Source organism: Numenius arquata, chromosome 11, assembly GCF_964106895.1.
Source record: "Numenius arquata chromosome 11, bNumArq3.hap1.1, whole genome shotgun sequence".
Taxonomy (NCBI): Eukaryota; Metazoa; Chordata; class Aves; order Charadriiformes; family Scolopacidae; genus Numenius; species Numenius arquata.
The window spans coordinates 28,294,761-28,310,817 of NC_133586.1; the positions used below are offsets into that span (position 1 = coordinate 28,294,761).

The 16,057-nt window shown below is 39.3% G+C and overlaps 1 protein-coding gene across 1 annotated transcript; it reads left to right on the forward strand.

Moving 5' to 3' along the window:
- The first annotated feature begins 11,479 nt into the window (after positions 1 to 11,479).
- Positions 11,480 to 15,759, forward strand: KCNMB1 (potassium calcium-activated channel subfamily M regulatory beta subunit 1). Its single transcript, XM_074156495.1, has 3 exons — positions 11,480 to 11,643; positions 13,150 to 13,345; positions 15,429 to 15,759. Exons 1-3 carry the CDS (start codon positions 11,507 to 11,509, stop codon positions 15,696 to 15,698), a joined length of 603 nt encoding a protein of 200 aa, XP_074012596.1. The 5' UTR covers positions 11,480 to 11,506; the 3' UTR covers positions 15,699 to 15,759.
- Positions 15,760 to 16,057: the final 298 nt, after the last annotated feature.

The window sequence follows — 16,057 nt, forward strand, 5'->3', positions numbered from 1 at the left end:
GCAAAATTAATGATCTCTGCAACCAATGGTTCATTTGAGTTTTTAATCACAGTGGAAACTGCTTCATAAGCCTAAAACTTATCTGCCATTAACTTCTTGGGGCAACGTTATTTTGGAATGGATTAAAATTCCCCAGGTAAAGGAAGAGCTCAAAGTAATCATGTTACTTTCATGAAAATTGAAAAGTAAAGCACATTAAATGCTTAGATATTGGGACTGCACTCTAAAAGGAAGTCTAACTGCTTCAGGGAACACAAGATCAATGCTATTATTTATAGATGACACTCTCATTTACAGTAACTTTCTGCAACAAAAGAATAATGTTAAGGAAAAGATTTACTTTAATTCCTTATATCAGTCTGTCTTCAGGCAAAAGAAAGACAAAATAAATTGTGAAGTCTTCTGTATAGAAAAGGTATGGAATAGAAACAAAGGGCATTCCACAATGTATTTCCATTTGATTTTTTTTTTTTTTTTAACTTGCCTTTAAGCAATTTAATTCTGGAAAAAGAAGAAACATCCCCCTTTCCAACACTATGTTCTGTATCTCTTTTCCGGAGACTTCATAACTCACTGCAGCAAAGCTGATACAGTTTCATGTATTTCAGGAATATAGGAAACTGAGGGTTAGCACATCCCCTCTCAATCCCCCTTTCCCAATACAGGAGAGCAGTAAAGGTGTGACAGCAGTGAAGGGTGTCCATGCGTGGGCAAGGATGGAAAAAGTGGTAAGAAGAACCTAGCTTACAGTAATAGCAGCAGCAGCATGTCAGGGAGCAGAGCTCCCAGCAAAGACAGCAATGGCATCAGGGATCACAGCAGACAGTAACAGGCTCCTCCAGCTGCGGGATTTCAACAGGCAGTTCACGTGAATCATACCAACTGCCCTGATTTCAAAGTATTATTTGATAAGCAACAACAAATTAATACCTATGGTATATGCCTTGTACTCCAGTTTTCAATATCTAGGCTCCCCAAAACACAGATGTTCTTCCTCCAGCCAGTAAAGAAAAAAGTTCTTATCATTTCTATATGACTCGCTATAACCAGGCTGTCTGATGTCCAGAACTTAGGCAGTAAATAAAATCATGCAGAGCATGCTGAATTTTCTTAACTAAATGTGCTCATCTCTAAATTGCATACGCAATAGGTCTGACATATCTAGAACCTGTTAGACTGCACACAACCATACGGCTACCTGGGGTTTGTTAGACAGAAATACAGGAGCTCCGCTGAGTTTCAAAAAGTAAAAAGAAGTCACAACAACAGCTCTCTGATCTCTTCTGCTATACAACACTCCAATTCTACTCAGCCACTCAGAAATAACATTCCCATAGGCTTACTTAACATCACAGACTGTCATGTCTAAATATCTTATTTTGTGAAAGCTTCTTTACATTTCTCCTCTTTTTTGCCTGCGTTTTGTCAGCTTGGCAAACTATCCAATAGGTAAAAAAAAACAAACGGGAAAAAAAAACCAAACAAAACCATTTTCCTGTCATTGGCCAGAATACTTACCGAGTTATACTCAGCTAATATACTGAGTGCCTTCCATTATGAAATGACATTTCATTAACACATTTGGCCTTAGGATAGTAAGAAAGGAAATACTGTTCCCATTCTATAGATAAGGAGTTGAAAGCTTTTCTTTCAGATACAGTAAAAACATCGAACAGGTAAGGTTCTGAAACAGAAATTTATCCATTCCACTGCAGAAACCAACTTCACAGATGACAGCAGAGAACATCTATCTGGAACATTTTTTAGAACTGATCGAACATACAAGATCCAAACTGAGAAAAGAGCCTATGCACTTATTCTCTGTTTGAAAATCATGCCCTTATTCTCTGAAATCGGTTAGTACGTATCCACAGAGGGTTGGATACAGCAAACAGTAAAGCATACTCTAACTCCAGTTTCAAGACACAGTAGTAAGAGATATCTCAGTAACTTCAGAGAGAAATGAAGTCCGACCACAGCATTATGCTTTACAACAGGTACAACACACCACAGGGAGGCCCATCACGGCACAGCTACCTTTCACTCAGGGAATCATCACAACCACACAATCACTGCACTGCGAAGTTGGAGGCCAAACAAACAATTCAAAATCCCTGCTTCTGTATCTGTGTGACGTGTTCTGAGGACTCCCTCAGCCCTCCTGAAACTGGTGAGTTATCAGCAAGTCCAGCAAACAGTTTGTTAATTTAGTTACTTAAAAGAAAGAAGCTGAGTCCTAAAGTTTGTCTGGGCCTGATTTAGACATGCCAACACTCAGGACATCCTTCTTCTAACTCACATCGTTTTTACTACGTGACTGTTCCTTGTTCAAAAGCCACAGCTTCTTTTTATGATGCCCATTAGAAATGACAATGTACTACACTATGAATATGTTTCAATTAGGAAGGGGGGAGCTAATAACTTTGCAGGGCTCTCTGAAGAGCCAAACAACTGTTTTCATTTCACAGCTCACTGATTCTTTAGAAGCAACAGAAAGCCCTGGAAATAAAACAGCAATACTTATTAAACTGGCTCTGTCTCACAGCCATTAAGTTTTTCTTATGCCCTAACATGAAAATAACCCTTATGGATGATCAGCTTAGAAGAATAGTATAAGCAGTTCTGACAAGTAAAAGATACTGCCCTTTCCCTTTCCTTTCCCCTTTTTAACTCCTGAACTGCTCTTTACATTAGAGCCAAAAGGGAGTTCACAGTTTGCAAATTCACATCACTTCTGCTTGCCTACATACAGTATTTGTATAAGCTGACTAGGACTTCCAGCAAGATCCATTTGTTACTTAGGACAGCCTAATGCTTAGAGGCTCACCTGCAAACACTAAGTTTCATTCATGTGATGTCACAGCAACTGTTCAGTAGCACGTGGGGTTGAACCAGACTCTCTCGAGCTTCCTTGAAGCTTCAGAATCACAGCAAAGTCAGTCTGATTCCTTGGGAGGGTTAAGAGTCCTCTGAACTAACGCACCTGTGATGACCAGACCCCATCAGAAACAAAAGGGAGCTGGAACAAAAGATTCTACAATACAGACAGCGCACAAAGGTTTGACTACTCTACAGAGCAGTACAGCAAATAAACACCAGAAACTCTTTTCCCCTACCACTACAGTAATGTTTACAGTCCCTGCATATTTTTATTTACAAAACAGTGCCACAGTCCTTGTATGCTAATATTTACATAATTTCTCTTTCAGAGCCACAAGCCTTCTCTCCCATGTTTTTTCTTCCACTAGCAATTACAGAGAAAATAACTCCTCAAATATCTATCTTAATTTTCTTTAATTTGTCTAATAGCTTCTTGCAGTTCTGGAGACCGATAATTGTCAGTGTAGATACTTCACTAACTTAGCCACAGTAGTTTTTTCAAAGCTGAAGCATTGCTCATTTTTTAAAGAATCATGGGAAATTATCCCTCTAATTTATTTTGGCCTTAGCCAAAGGGTTTAATACATTGGAATAAAATAAGTGGGAAACAAGACATTGAAAAGCAACTTGTTCAGATTTGAAATAGAGTATTTGAAGTTCAGAAAAGCCTCCTCTGACATGGTTTGTCTTCCCTTTTTCTTCCCCCAATTATAGTCAGGGATCAAACATTAAAACAGCACCTCAAGCAAACCTTGGGAAGGCCCCTGCAAAATTTTTTATCTTGGCTGAAACTAGTATTTGCAAAAGGATCTTAGACCAACAGAGGCTACTGCCTTTAGCTCCAGCTGACTCTAACTGGCCTTGGTTTGTTCTGCCACCCAGACTCAAAGAGCACTCTAAGGAACTTGGCCTTCCCAGCAGGGATCCCAAGTCCCCTCTCTGGGTCAGTGTAAGGCCAGGAGAAACTGCGCATCATCAGATATGTAGCTTACAAACAAGCAGTGATTAGTGTCCCAGCAGTAGATCCTCATGTAGAGGCTACAGCTGGTCCCATGCTCCTCTGAGACAGGGAAAATCCTGCCTTGAACAAGCAGGTGAGAAAGTTCTAGCCAGGAGCAAGGCTGGAGGGGGAGCGAGCACTGCAGCTCCTGCAAGGAAAAGCAGCACCAGGGCAAAAGCACACGGTGATTTCAATCAACAGATTGTTCCCTTTTTCCTCCCTCCCCTCATGCTGCAAAAAATTAAAATATTATATTTTAGTAAGACAGAGGGTAGTTTAGAATGTAATACAGAATTACAGTTTATAATATAACAAACATTTGGCTTTACCATTCATACAGCTCTCACACACACACATCATTCAGTACAGGTCAGTGGCATATCAAAATATTCCGAGGTTAGAAGTGGATATCAGCACACCACCTCCCTTTAGCTTATTTTATTGGGTTAGTTCTCTGAGAGCCAGTGGCCACCTGGACTTGCATGTCTGCAGCGTACGTGAGCAGGAAAGAAACAAGCAAAAGGTAATGTGTAGCACCAGACTTGTAGCATAGCTTCTCTCTGTTCAAATAAATCACCAGTGCACCTCAAACTGAGCTAAAGCACTCTACCACCCCCTGAGGGATTTAACAACATAATCTCTGTTTTGCATGTGGAATTCCATAATTTTTTGTGTTAATTTTGTAGTAGAACTCCTTCGCGGGGCAGTTAAAAATTGATCCATGTGTATTAGCCATTAGAATTATGGAGAGCGGGCAGAAGAGACAGCCAAAGTTGGAGACTCATGAATTTCAGTTACCTTGTTTTCTAACTTGAGGTTACCTTGTTTTCTAACTTGACTCCTGAATCACACAGCCCAAAAATCACTTTTAATAAATTCCTCATGAAAAGCCTGACTTCTGCTTGAGCCAGAGCCTGCATCTTTGAAATATCCAGTCTTTTTTTCCTAAGTATCACAAAAGGATAGAAAACTCCACCCAACCAGAACATTTTTATTTGGGAATAAGTTTTGTTCATAATGCTTTTTTTCCAACTTTCAAACGTCATTCTTTAAATTTAGCTACATCACTTCTCAAATATTAAAAAATGACTATGGTCATAAATCTTTCCGATCTAGATGATAGTAGCAAGCTTCATCTTACTTAGCTTTAAGTGTCTAACAGACAGTTATCTAAATCCAAGTTAGCTTTGTGTGCTCTCTTCTGCATCAACAATAATAGAAAGAGTCCTTTTGGGGGAGATTCATCTGTTATCTTCAGACAGCATGAAGTGTCTGAACATGTCAGCCTCAAATCTTTTACCAGAAGCAAGCCCAGAAGACCAGGTTAAGCCAAAAAAGCCAATTATTAGATACCTAAAGCAGGGTGGAGAGGATCCTACCCTTGTTTACAATGCTCAGAACACTCTTAGTGCTTTTACTGGATTAACTCATTTCAATTCCTTTAGTTTCCCAATAAGAGAGGAGTTTTCCTCTATCAAAAAAGGTATTATTTTAGCTCTTCTCTGAAGCTCTGTGCTAGGAGTCATCTGTTTATATGTCCCAGAATCAACCTTGGTTTTTTGGCTAGATGAACACGCTGGACACTAATATACCTATGGCATGATAGATGCTTTGTTATCTATAGGGCTCTGATATACAGCCAAAGTTTTAGCATCTGTTGCATCCAAACTGATCGAAACTAGTGGCAAAAAAGCATTCACACACAGCTGTTAATAGCTTAGGTATTAAGAATCAGTACCACTGGTCATTGTACAGTCAATTCCTTAAATCTTACCCAAATACCTACTGGATTTCTGAGCTAAAAAGCAGTACAAAAGGAGTAGGACCACAGCTTAAGACAAATCTGCTGGGTTATGTGGCAAAGGGGCCCTAGGATATAAGAAAACTCGCTCTCTTCAGCTGTAGCTTGTCTTAGTATTGCTGCTTCCTGGTTTTCAGCAATTAATTTCAAAAAGTACACTGCTCTTTCATACCTTACCATTTATGGTTACAGAAAGCTTCATAATAGGGGAACTCAGTTAGGAGTTCAGCCACAGCAAAGCAAACCCAGGGAAGCACAGGAAAGGAAAATAAGAATAAAAATCCCTTTCAGCTCTAAGTTGCACTACTATCCCAAGTCTGTCATGTAACAGAAGTTTTTTCACCAGAGAAAGAAGCATTTCATCAAACACAGTAAGTATATTTCTAAGCAACTGTCTTTCCTTGGGAGTGCGCAGTAGCTTTGGGTTTTGAAAAGTACAGTGGTTTTGGAAGAAACAATCTTTCTAAACCTGCAGCACTGCAGAGGACAGCCCAGATAACATTTCTGTAGCATGTGGGCTAAGTTACTTTGAAACTGGAATCAATCTGATAATTCTCCATAATTATTAGCAAAGGTAACAGTAATATTTTCACAAACAACAGAATCTTAGGAGTCTGCAGCCCATATGAGATCATAACTTTTACTTATTTTAATGGTAAATATATACACATTTACCCTTAGGAGTTTCATGGTCTTGGGTATTCAGCATTCCTTTAGGGGCTGTGCTTGTCTACCTCTATTTAAGTTAGAGAGGAGCCAAGCTTTTGAACTCTTGCAGACTTCCCTGAAACCTTCTCTTAAATTGATGCATTCTGTGCAGCCCTGTCCTGCGCAGAATCCAAAAGAAGCACTCGAGAAAAACTACAGAATTGCTGAACTGAGCAAGTAACCTTTTTTCTTTTCTTTTTCTTTTTTTCTTTTTGTAAAGAACCACCAGGTTTAAAAACTAACAGAATTACTCTTAAACAACCGTGTAAGTTTTTGAACGAAAAATTAACTTCTTTACTTCACCCTAGTGTTACATCAGGTAAACAGTTCATTAATACAGCAAAATGATACAGCATATTTCATAAAATAAATGCAGTTGTATCATGTTATGCAGTCAAAATATTGCTGCTTCATGTTTCCAAAGACAGCTGCATGAGTACATGGCATAATCTTCTTTTCCGTGCACACTTCCATCGAGGTTCAGCATCACCTTATTCTGTAATACAACCAGTATTTGTGGTCCCAGATGCAGAGAGTGCTTTTTAAGTAATGGGTTCTAATCAATTTGCAACGAACAAAACCACTGTTCCCTGGGAAAGAGAACAGACCCCGCGCAAAGGCAGAGCTGGTACCAGCAAGAAATACTTATAAACGCTAGGGTAGGACATGGAGGGTGGGGAGAGGGGGAGCAAGTGCCAATGCAAATGTAGTTTTGACTTCAGGCCTGTTGTCCGGGGTGTAAGTGGTGGGGCAGTAGATGAGAAAAGGATGAAGGCAGGATTGAACCAGAAAGGAAGAAAATAAGCAGTGTTAAAATACTCATGGAAATTGGTAGGATCAATAGGAAATTGAGTGATCAAAATAATTCCACTCAGAGGCAGTAGTAAACACGTAAGCTGTGCAGCTCTGCCAGAGCAGCGTAACCGCTACAGAGCTCACATTTATAGATCTAAAACTTATGGTTGCCTTCGGGTTGCCACATAAAGTACCTGGCCAATAAACTGGCAACAAATACTATGCTCCTTTTACACACTGAGCAAAGCCAGCATTTTTTATATTGTCCACACAAGGTATTTTGAGAATAAAACAAGGTGACTATTAAGGTGGCACTTGATAGGAGCAAGCAAATGGCTATTTTGTATGCAGAGGGAGGAGAGGCCAAAGGGTCCAGACTTGTTTAAAAACTCCTCATCGCTTTAGAGATGCAGATGACTTGCATCACTCTTCTTAGCGTGATGTAGCATTAGCACTTGATGCTCATATGAAAGCGGTACATAAATGCTCACTAGAAATTCACCATATGGTGTAGGATAAACCAGCTCAAAAAAAAAAAAATTACTAGTTCCCTTAATATTTATTCCCAATTTAAATTTGAGATAAGGGTTTAGCACCCTTTCTTCTGCAAACAAGTGAGATGAATTCATCAGTGCTACCGATACTGTCGTGCCCAAGAGCAGCCTGAAGCAGCTCAAGAGAGGCGTCCCATCTGAACTCACAGAGGTTCCAGCACTGGAAACTCCTCGAGAGATGGGGGAGGAGGCAGCAGAGACTTCCCACCGAGTATCAAACATGTCTACTAATCAAAACAGGGGACTCTATTCCAAACCTGAGCAGATGGCATCCCTAGGATTATCACCAGCAGCTGTCAATGCAGTGATTATACATTGAAAATGCACAGCTAATGTACTGTATAATTTAACTAGACTGAAGAAGATTAGGGAGAGGGAACATTATGAAAAGATTTGAAGCTTATATTTTCCTAATAATTATAGAGGCACCCCACAATCTTCAGTGCAAAAGATACATTTAGATTTGCTCTTGAAGGCCAGACTAAAACCCACATTATACATAGTCCAATTCAAATACGCTCAGAGACTTCCTGGGCCAATCAAGTCCTCTGCAGTGCTTCATTTTTCAAAGATTTAATGATTTTGTCAGAGGAAACACTTAATTAGCTCTTTCAACATTCCTCCTAATATACATTGACAGAACTAGGCAACAGAAGAGAAGAATTTTTTATCTGAAAAAAAATTAACCTCTTAAACACTGGGGAAATTCCAAATAAATATGTTTCTCTATATGCATGCAGCATTCCTTTGGCTTGAGAGCCAGAAAATGCAGGATTTTCAGCACAAGAACATAAGAATATTTATATATGAAAGGAGAAAAAAACGCACATGGGGTTTCCTCCACTAACTTGGGTTTCCACTTAAATTATTCTGCATAGGCGGGAAATAGTGTTACAGATTTTTCTCGTGTTCCAAATTTTGAAGCATAAAAAAAAGCAGCAGAAAGTATGTATTTCAGTTTTAGGGACCACATTTACAGCTAATCTGGTGCAGCAACACAACAGTGACGGGAGCACCTCTGATTTACACTGCCTGAAGACCTGGCTGGTTATTTTTTATGTTTATAGAAGCACTCGGTAAGATATTTTTAGACCAATCTTTCTTGTTAACATTCTCTGCATAATTCATATGTCCTTATTCTCTTTGGGGCGGAGCAGACATCTGAACTGGGGGAGCAGAGGCAAAGCAGCCCATGCACAGAACTGGGGTCAGGCAGCCTGGCTGGTATCAGGATGGGGGAACAACACTGCATTGTGCTGGGAAAACCTCTTGGCCACTTGTGAAAATTTCCAGTTTACGAATTCCTTATGTGTCTTAAAGAGGTAGCCTGGCAGTTTATGATGATTGGGAAGGATGAGTTTACTGGTACTTCTGCTGCGTGTGTGGCTGGCATTGATACAGACTGATGGGGCAATTACATTTCTTATTAATTCTTTGGTTAATAGTCTTACAGTTCTTGTTTTCCATGTAACAAGGGGTCTGATTACCCCGCTATTTCTCAGTGTAACTGGGACAGCTATGTAAACATTATGGTTCATCTAAAACTCAAGAGTTGAACAGCACTAGGCAACTAGAAGTTTTCCCTAAGTGGCAGTACCAATCTTCCACTTTTTTATTTTCCCACAGGACTTATTAAAGATTAATCACTGTTACTGTATTTAAAAATTTCTGGCTAACAACGCAAGTTTTCACTTGTCTATCATTAGCTTCCCACTGTGTCATAAGGAACTACCAATCAGGTACTACATGTTCTAAGGGCCCGTACTCCAGGACCGATGCTGGTTTTTTATTCCATTTTCCCCTCTGACCAGACTGCACAATAGGTAAAGCAGAGTCAGTTTAATATCAACTGGTCTTAAGAGCAGTTGCAGTGTTCCAATATTTTAAATATTTTTTAATTCTTTGTTTTTTGAAAATGCTATTTCCACTTTTTTGCCCTCAGAACTAAAAGAAATGATACAAGTTTGCAAGGAACAGTCACTACTGGCATTTACCCAAGTTTCCTCGCGGGGTGCACGTACCTCTGTGCATGGTTATACACAAGCACGCGGGCACAGTGCGAGCACGCTTGAAGCCACATGTTCTATTTATTGCACCATAGACCAAGAAAATCATAATACAGCCTTATTTAAGGGCATTTGCTCACATTCTGTATTAAACTCAAATGCCAGCAAGCAGGTAAGGTTCATCTTATGGCAATTTCCAACTTAAGGTACTTCTTACGATGCCAGTGAATTATACATGATCATCAGAAAAACAAGTCCCCTCCAAATGCTACATGCAAAATTCACAGTGGATATCGATGTTTTATTTAAAGTGGGATTAAATATGAAACTGGACAAAATTCAGTATTCCAAAACCAACTCCTTCTGTTCCAAAGGAACAGCTTTTCATTTTACATCCTGTATTAGCAACTTCAAAATATATACTTTAAAAAGTCTGTAACTAGCCCCAAGTTATGCTAAACGACCAAAGCTGTTTTACTGTCCATAGTCTGCTATATTTTTATTGTTAACACCACCAACATTCAGGTGTTACAGTAGTCTAAATACAGTAGCATATCAATGTTCAAATACTTTGATTAGTGATCAAAGTAAAAAAGGAAGGCACTTTCACCAGTGAAAAACAGAACTAATAGGAAAGAAAGTGACGTTCAGATTATATTCACATTCTTTCTTTCGAGAGCTGATGGTATCTTTACCTTGGCCCTAACCTCCAGTAACACCAAAACTCTGCCAGCCTGGGGCAGCTGGAGACCATCTACTCATGGTTAACCTGAAGAGCCTATTTGCTAACTTTGGCTTGTGCTCATCTTATACTGTATCTAAACTTAAGTCTTGGTATTTAGCCTGCTACTTAGCCGAGCAAAGGTAGATTTAGGCAGGGGCCACTCCATCCTGAAGGCCAACCAGAAAGGATAAACACTAAGTAGTTGCACACACCTGAAGCTCAAATCCTGAAAATGCACCAGCTACTGCATGAAGCTGCACACCATTGTCTTGCGTATGAGAACAGGGCTGAAACCTGTTTTGGCATGTATGTAACATTTTCCCTGTCTCTTCCTGCTCTGCTTTCCTCCCTTCTCCCAAAAAACCCCACACAAATCTTGCCAGTCTCATCATTTGCCATAACTATGGCTTGTACCATGTTTTCATGAAAAAACAAACCCCCACAAACCTTCAGTTACAGCTGTGATACAGCTGCAGATACTGGTGACGGGTTGAACTCTCAGTGACTGCTATGCCTCATTTATGTATTAATCCTTTACATCAGTCATACTGATTTAATGGCATAGGGATTCACAGCAATTATTTTTAGATTCTCTTTATCAAAGAATTGGCAAGATAATTTAAAATGCTATTTGGCATTATATATATCTCTTACTTCAGAGAAGCAGCAACATAAAATAGATTGAATTAAGGCTAAGGACAACCAGACTGTTAACAGAACTTTCCCAAGAAGTAATCAGGTTTTCCTACCCTACCTCCTAGCCTCCACCCACCCACACTTTTTAAAAGGAGTATATTGTAAATATCTGAAAGTAAAAAGGAGTCTACTGATAACAAAAAACACAGTAGTTTGGTTTGTTCTTTTCAACTGTAGTTTTTACAAACATTGGACTGTTCCTCCATGGGATACATTATAGTTCAGAAACTTGTTGTTACACAACTGTGATACCTGTAGCCAATCCTACTCATGTTTTCCCTCCCTTTTCCATATTTTATTTTATACCAGAAAGAGAATCTTCAGATTTCACAACTCCAAACCATGTTGGGAAAAAAGTTGGTGACGGCACAGAAGCGAGGGGAGACAAGAGCCCTGTGCCTGGGACTGGGAATGGTCGCGTGCTCCATGATGATGTACTTTTTTATTGGGATCACCATTGTGCCATTCTACACTAAAAGGTAATAACAGCCATATGTTATGAATACAGAGCTATTTCTTTTTCCTGCCAGCATCAAATACAATTATTAAAACAGTGTCAAAATATGTTAGTGTGTTGTAAAATAAAGAAATAACATGTCCTTGAAGAGCTAATAAGAATTTAAGACAGAAGAAAAGACAAATAAAAAAGTGGGCTAAGAAGTCATCAGGCATTTACAGGAAAGCACAAGAAAGAGGGAATGATCCTCCTCAGGGCTATAACGAAAACAGAGTAAAGCAAAACATTTACTATGAAAATACATAAACTAAAAACCAACCATGTTTATCAAAACTTGACAATGAAAAAAAGACAAAAAAAAAAAGGCTTTCCCACGTGCAGGATTGCGTGTTGTTTTTAATAAAACTATAAATGCTTGAGCAACAGAAGTCACAGTAAAATTGTTCAGTCGAGAGTCTGTATCTTACCTTCAAATCGACTACCATGTGAAACCTCCAACAGCCCGCTACCACAGCAAGTGCTGCAGAATATAATGAATGCTGAAGAAATTACTATTACCAATATTTTTTTATTTCATTTTGCATGTTCTGCCTCCACACACAAAACCAATTTGTAAAAAACCAAAGTAACAAGACAAAGAACGCAGCTCAGTTTTTCATGCTTGAAAATTTTGATGGAGCAAGCAAGTACATCTACCTCACTCTTCCTCCTAAGAGCACCTTTAATCTCAAAAATGTTTTAAAAAAAAACAAACAAACAAACTTTAAAACAGAGTAATTCAGACTTACTTTATGTATTTTCCACTGTCCTGATTACATTACAAAATGTATTTCCATTTGCATGGAAAAAGACTCAATTCTTAAGAACTGGAGTGAGACTATTTCCTTACTTTTTTTGCCACCAAAGTATACTGCTGTAAGCAAAAGCTTACCGTGGTATCAGTAACAGAGGAGTAACTTTTAGGCAAAGGGATAAATAACAGCAAAAAATGAACTTTTTCCACACAAAATCCTGCTACGCATTCATGCAAAAGTTCCATGTAACAAGGAAAAGGAGACCGGGAGAAAAGCATGGGAACTGATCTGAGACTTATTGAAAGAAATTAGTCAAAATATTTCTGAGACATGAAAAGCTCCACTATGCTCAGCCAGATTTCAAACAACAAAGTCAAACTTTACCAGTGTACTGCACTTCCAAATATTTACTACTGAACATTAAAATCCATAGCATTTTTTCTTTCTTGAATAACACCTGAAGCTGATTACAGATGGGGTCAGAATTTAACTTCAAACCACAGAATACGTAATAAACAACACCAACGAAAAGTGCTTTCCTGCACTGCTTTCCCATGGCAGCCCTTCTCCAGGTGCAGGCATCGATTTCAGGGTGGGCAAAGCTCACCACACCAGGACTGAGTGGCTGTGAACCCTACCTGTGCCATCACTCTCAGCTGGCACACACAGATCCATCTCCAGCGTGCGACTCTCTGATGCATTTAAAAGCAATACCTTTTCTTTTTATTTTGTAGTGTTTGGACAGCAGAAACTATGTGCAAGGTACTCAAAGCCAACATCAACTACAAAGTTCTCTGCCCAAACGGTGAAGGCTTGGAGGATGAGGATATCTTCCCTTATCCCTGTCTACAGGTGTGGGTTAATCTGACAGCCTCAGGACAAGAGGTTATGCTGTATCAGACTGAAGATACACAGGAAAGAAATCCTAAGGTACTTGCAGCCCAGACTGAATAATCACTCTCTGCTGTTATCTCAACACCTTTGAGGAGAAGGGGTGATTGTTTTTAAACCAAGCAGCTGTTCATTTTTTACATGTTAATGTCTGTGCTTAGACATTTTTAAAATATTCCAGAAATTACACAATTTGGGATTTTGTTTTAAACACTACATCAAGCATTAAGTTAATGCTTTTTAAGGAATTACACCATTACACCAACTAAACATGAATATCAGCATTTACAAACATTTAAAAAATATGTAAATCTCCAAGTTGAAGACGAATGATAACAAATAGTTTATAAACTGTGGTTTGCTCATTTGCTTGTTGAATTATCACAGGAGACACCTGAAGTTAAAGACTGCCCAAAGTAAGAGCACAAATCCCAATTTTACTTCCTTTTCAGGTGTGTGATATGAAGAAGAGAATAAAGAAAGCAGAGAAAGGGGAAATGAGGGAGCTGTTGGGAAAATGATGTGCATTTTAGACAGAAAGGAGAAACCAATCAGTAATTTTAGAAGATGATCACCCAGAAAACTCATTTGTCTTTCGTCTGCAACTGTTTCTGGCCAGCTTAGCATAGAATCATGGAATTGCCTAGGTTGACAGGGACCTTTAAGATCATTGAGTCCAACCATCAACCTAACACTGCCAAAACCACCACTGAACCACATCCCTGGGAGGATAAACCTGGACTCACGGAGAAGGCAGTGGTGCTGTAGGAAGCACCTGTATAACACAGAGACACTGGGTATTGAGGCAGAGGTCCCTTGGTCAGTCATTTTAGGGATCTCCTTCCCAGAAGGAGCACATACCATGGGTGGGACAGAAATGTGGGTGCAGAATATTAATTTGGCTTTAGAGGTGTGTGAAAGATTAAGGAAGGCAAAGAAGTAGAGTGTCACCCTTCTGTTCCTGCCAGTGTTTCTGCTTGGGAATCAGCAAAGAGCTCAACATTTTTAGACTTGCTCTGACACAACCGGAAGTGTTCCTACAGCTATACTGTCCCGGGGAAGGTCAGGTTCAGTTTCAGTTCCAAAACCATGAGTGTTTCAGAGGCCTTATTCCAGCTCAACACTCTCTAAGGGGACATGAAGTGTAATTCAGATCTTGGAGGCCCAAAACAGAAGCACTTACAGAATCCAAACCAAACATGCTCAGACTACAAGTGCTCACAGAGTGCAAACCTGATAGCATAAAAAACTCTGAAGAGAATTTTGCTAGCTAATTCCTGTCTTCATAGTGACTATCTCAGAGAAAGCTACATACAATGAAGTGGCAAAGCAGAAATTATCCACTGTAGATTGAAACAAGAGTCTTGTTCACTGCTTGAGGTGATGACTTGCTGATTTCCTAACTACCATTTGCATTACTGCAAATATAAACCTTCAGGTCAGGAACCATCCCCTTTCTGCCTTGACCAGTTTCCAGCTTAAGACACCTAAGTAGTATTATGTATGCAAAATAATATTGCAGAAAAGAAACTGTTATGAACAACAACAACAAAAAATATTAGTGCTTCGAAGTCTAATAGTATTTCACTGCAGAATAAATAACTTTGTGCTATTACTACGCTTGGAAATAGTTCTGTGTTATGAGGACAAGTAGGAAGCCCCATACAGCTATATTTTCTCTTATTTTTCTACTAGTTACAACCAGAAGAGCACAGTGAAGCAACTTAATTTTCCTGCACACTGCCAAGCCAGTTGGTAATTTCTGCACAACTAACACATTTCTGCTGTGGTGGTGCCTAGAAGCTCTGTTTGGAATCTAAGCTTGGCACCGTAATAATAAAGTGACAGTCTCAAAGACTGCAGTTTTATTTCAAGCACATACGTATTATTGGCTTCCAACATCTGTAAATCTGCAGACTGGGGGCATAGACACACTGTCATAAACAGGAAAGCATGGCAAAGGGGTTATGGACATAAGGAAACCAAGACGATCTCCAGGGATGCTAGCCAAACCACAGAAGTTTTTGTCAATACTAGCACATTTGTTTTATTCAACCTGACATAACTACAAACCCGTATTAGAGTATCCATTATAATGAATCATCTTGATTTCTTATTGCAGTGCTCATATGTTCCAGACAAGTCAGACAACTCTAAAGAAGTTAAAGCACGAATAGAAACAATTGCAAGCAATTTCAAAAAATACCAGACTTTCCCGTGCTACTATGACCCAGGTGGAACGCAGACCACTGTCATTTTAAGCAGACTTTATCCCCCGAAAGGCCTCCTCTTTGCTTTCCTTTGGCCTACACTCATGTTTACTGGCGGATGTCTGATTATTGTTCTGGTAAAAATAAGTCAGTATTTTTCTGTTCTTTCTGCTCGGCAGTAGAAAATAAATACCTAGTATAGATTGTTGCAACATATTAAAGTGCCTTTGTTCTGCCTGTCTTTATCTGCATTTTGTGACTTCTCATTTACCAGATGTCAATCCAAGAGCACGCATTCCAGAAAACTGAATGGCACCCACTATGGATGGCAATCCACTACATGAGGAAAAAAATATAAAATTGATTCTCAGGAATGCCTGAAAATACCTCCTAAGAACACAGACTGTGATAATATATTGTTTCCTTGGGCTGAGGTACAGTTGCTCACAGAGCTGCAGTTCAAGTTTAGTAGTAAACTCTTGTTCCACATGTTACACAGGGTCCTAATTTTCTATCTGGCTGAGACCAGTTGGTGCCAGAT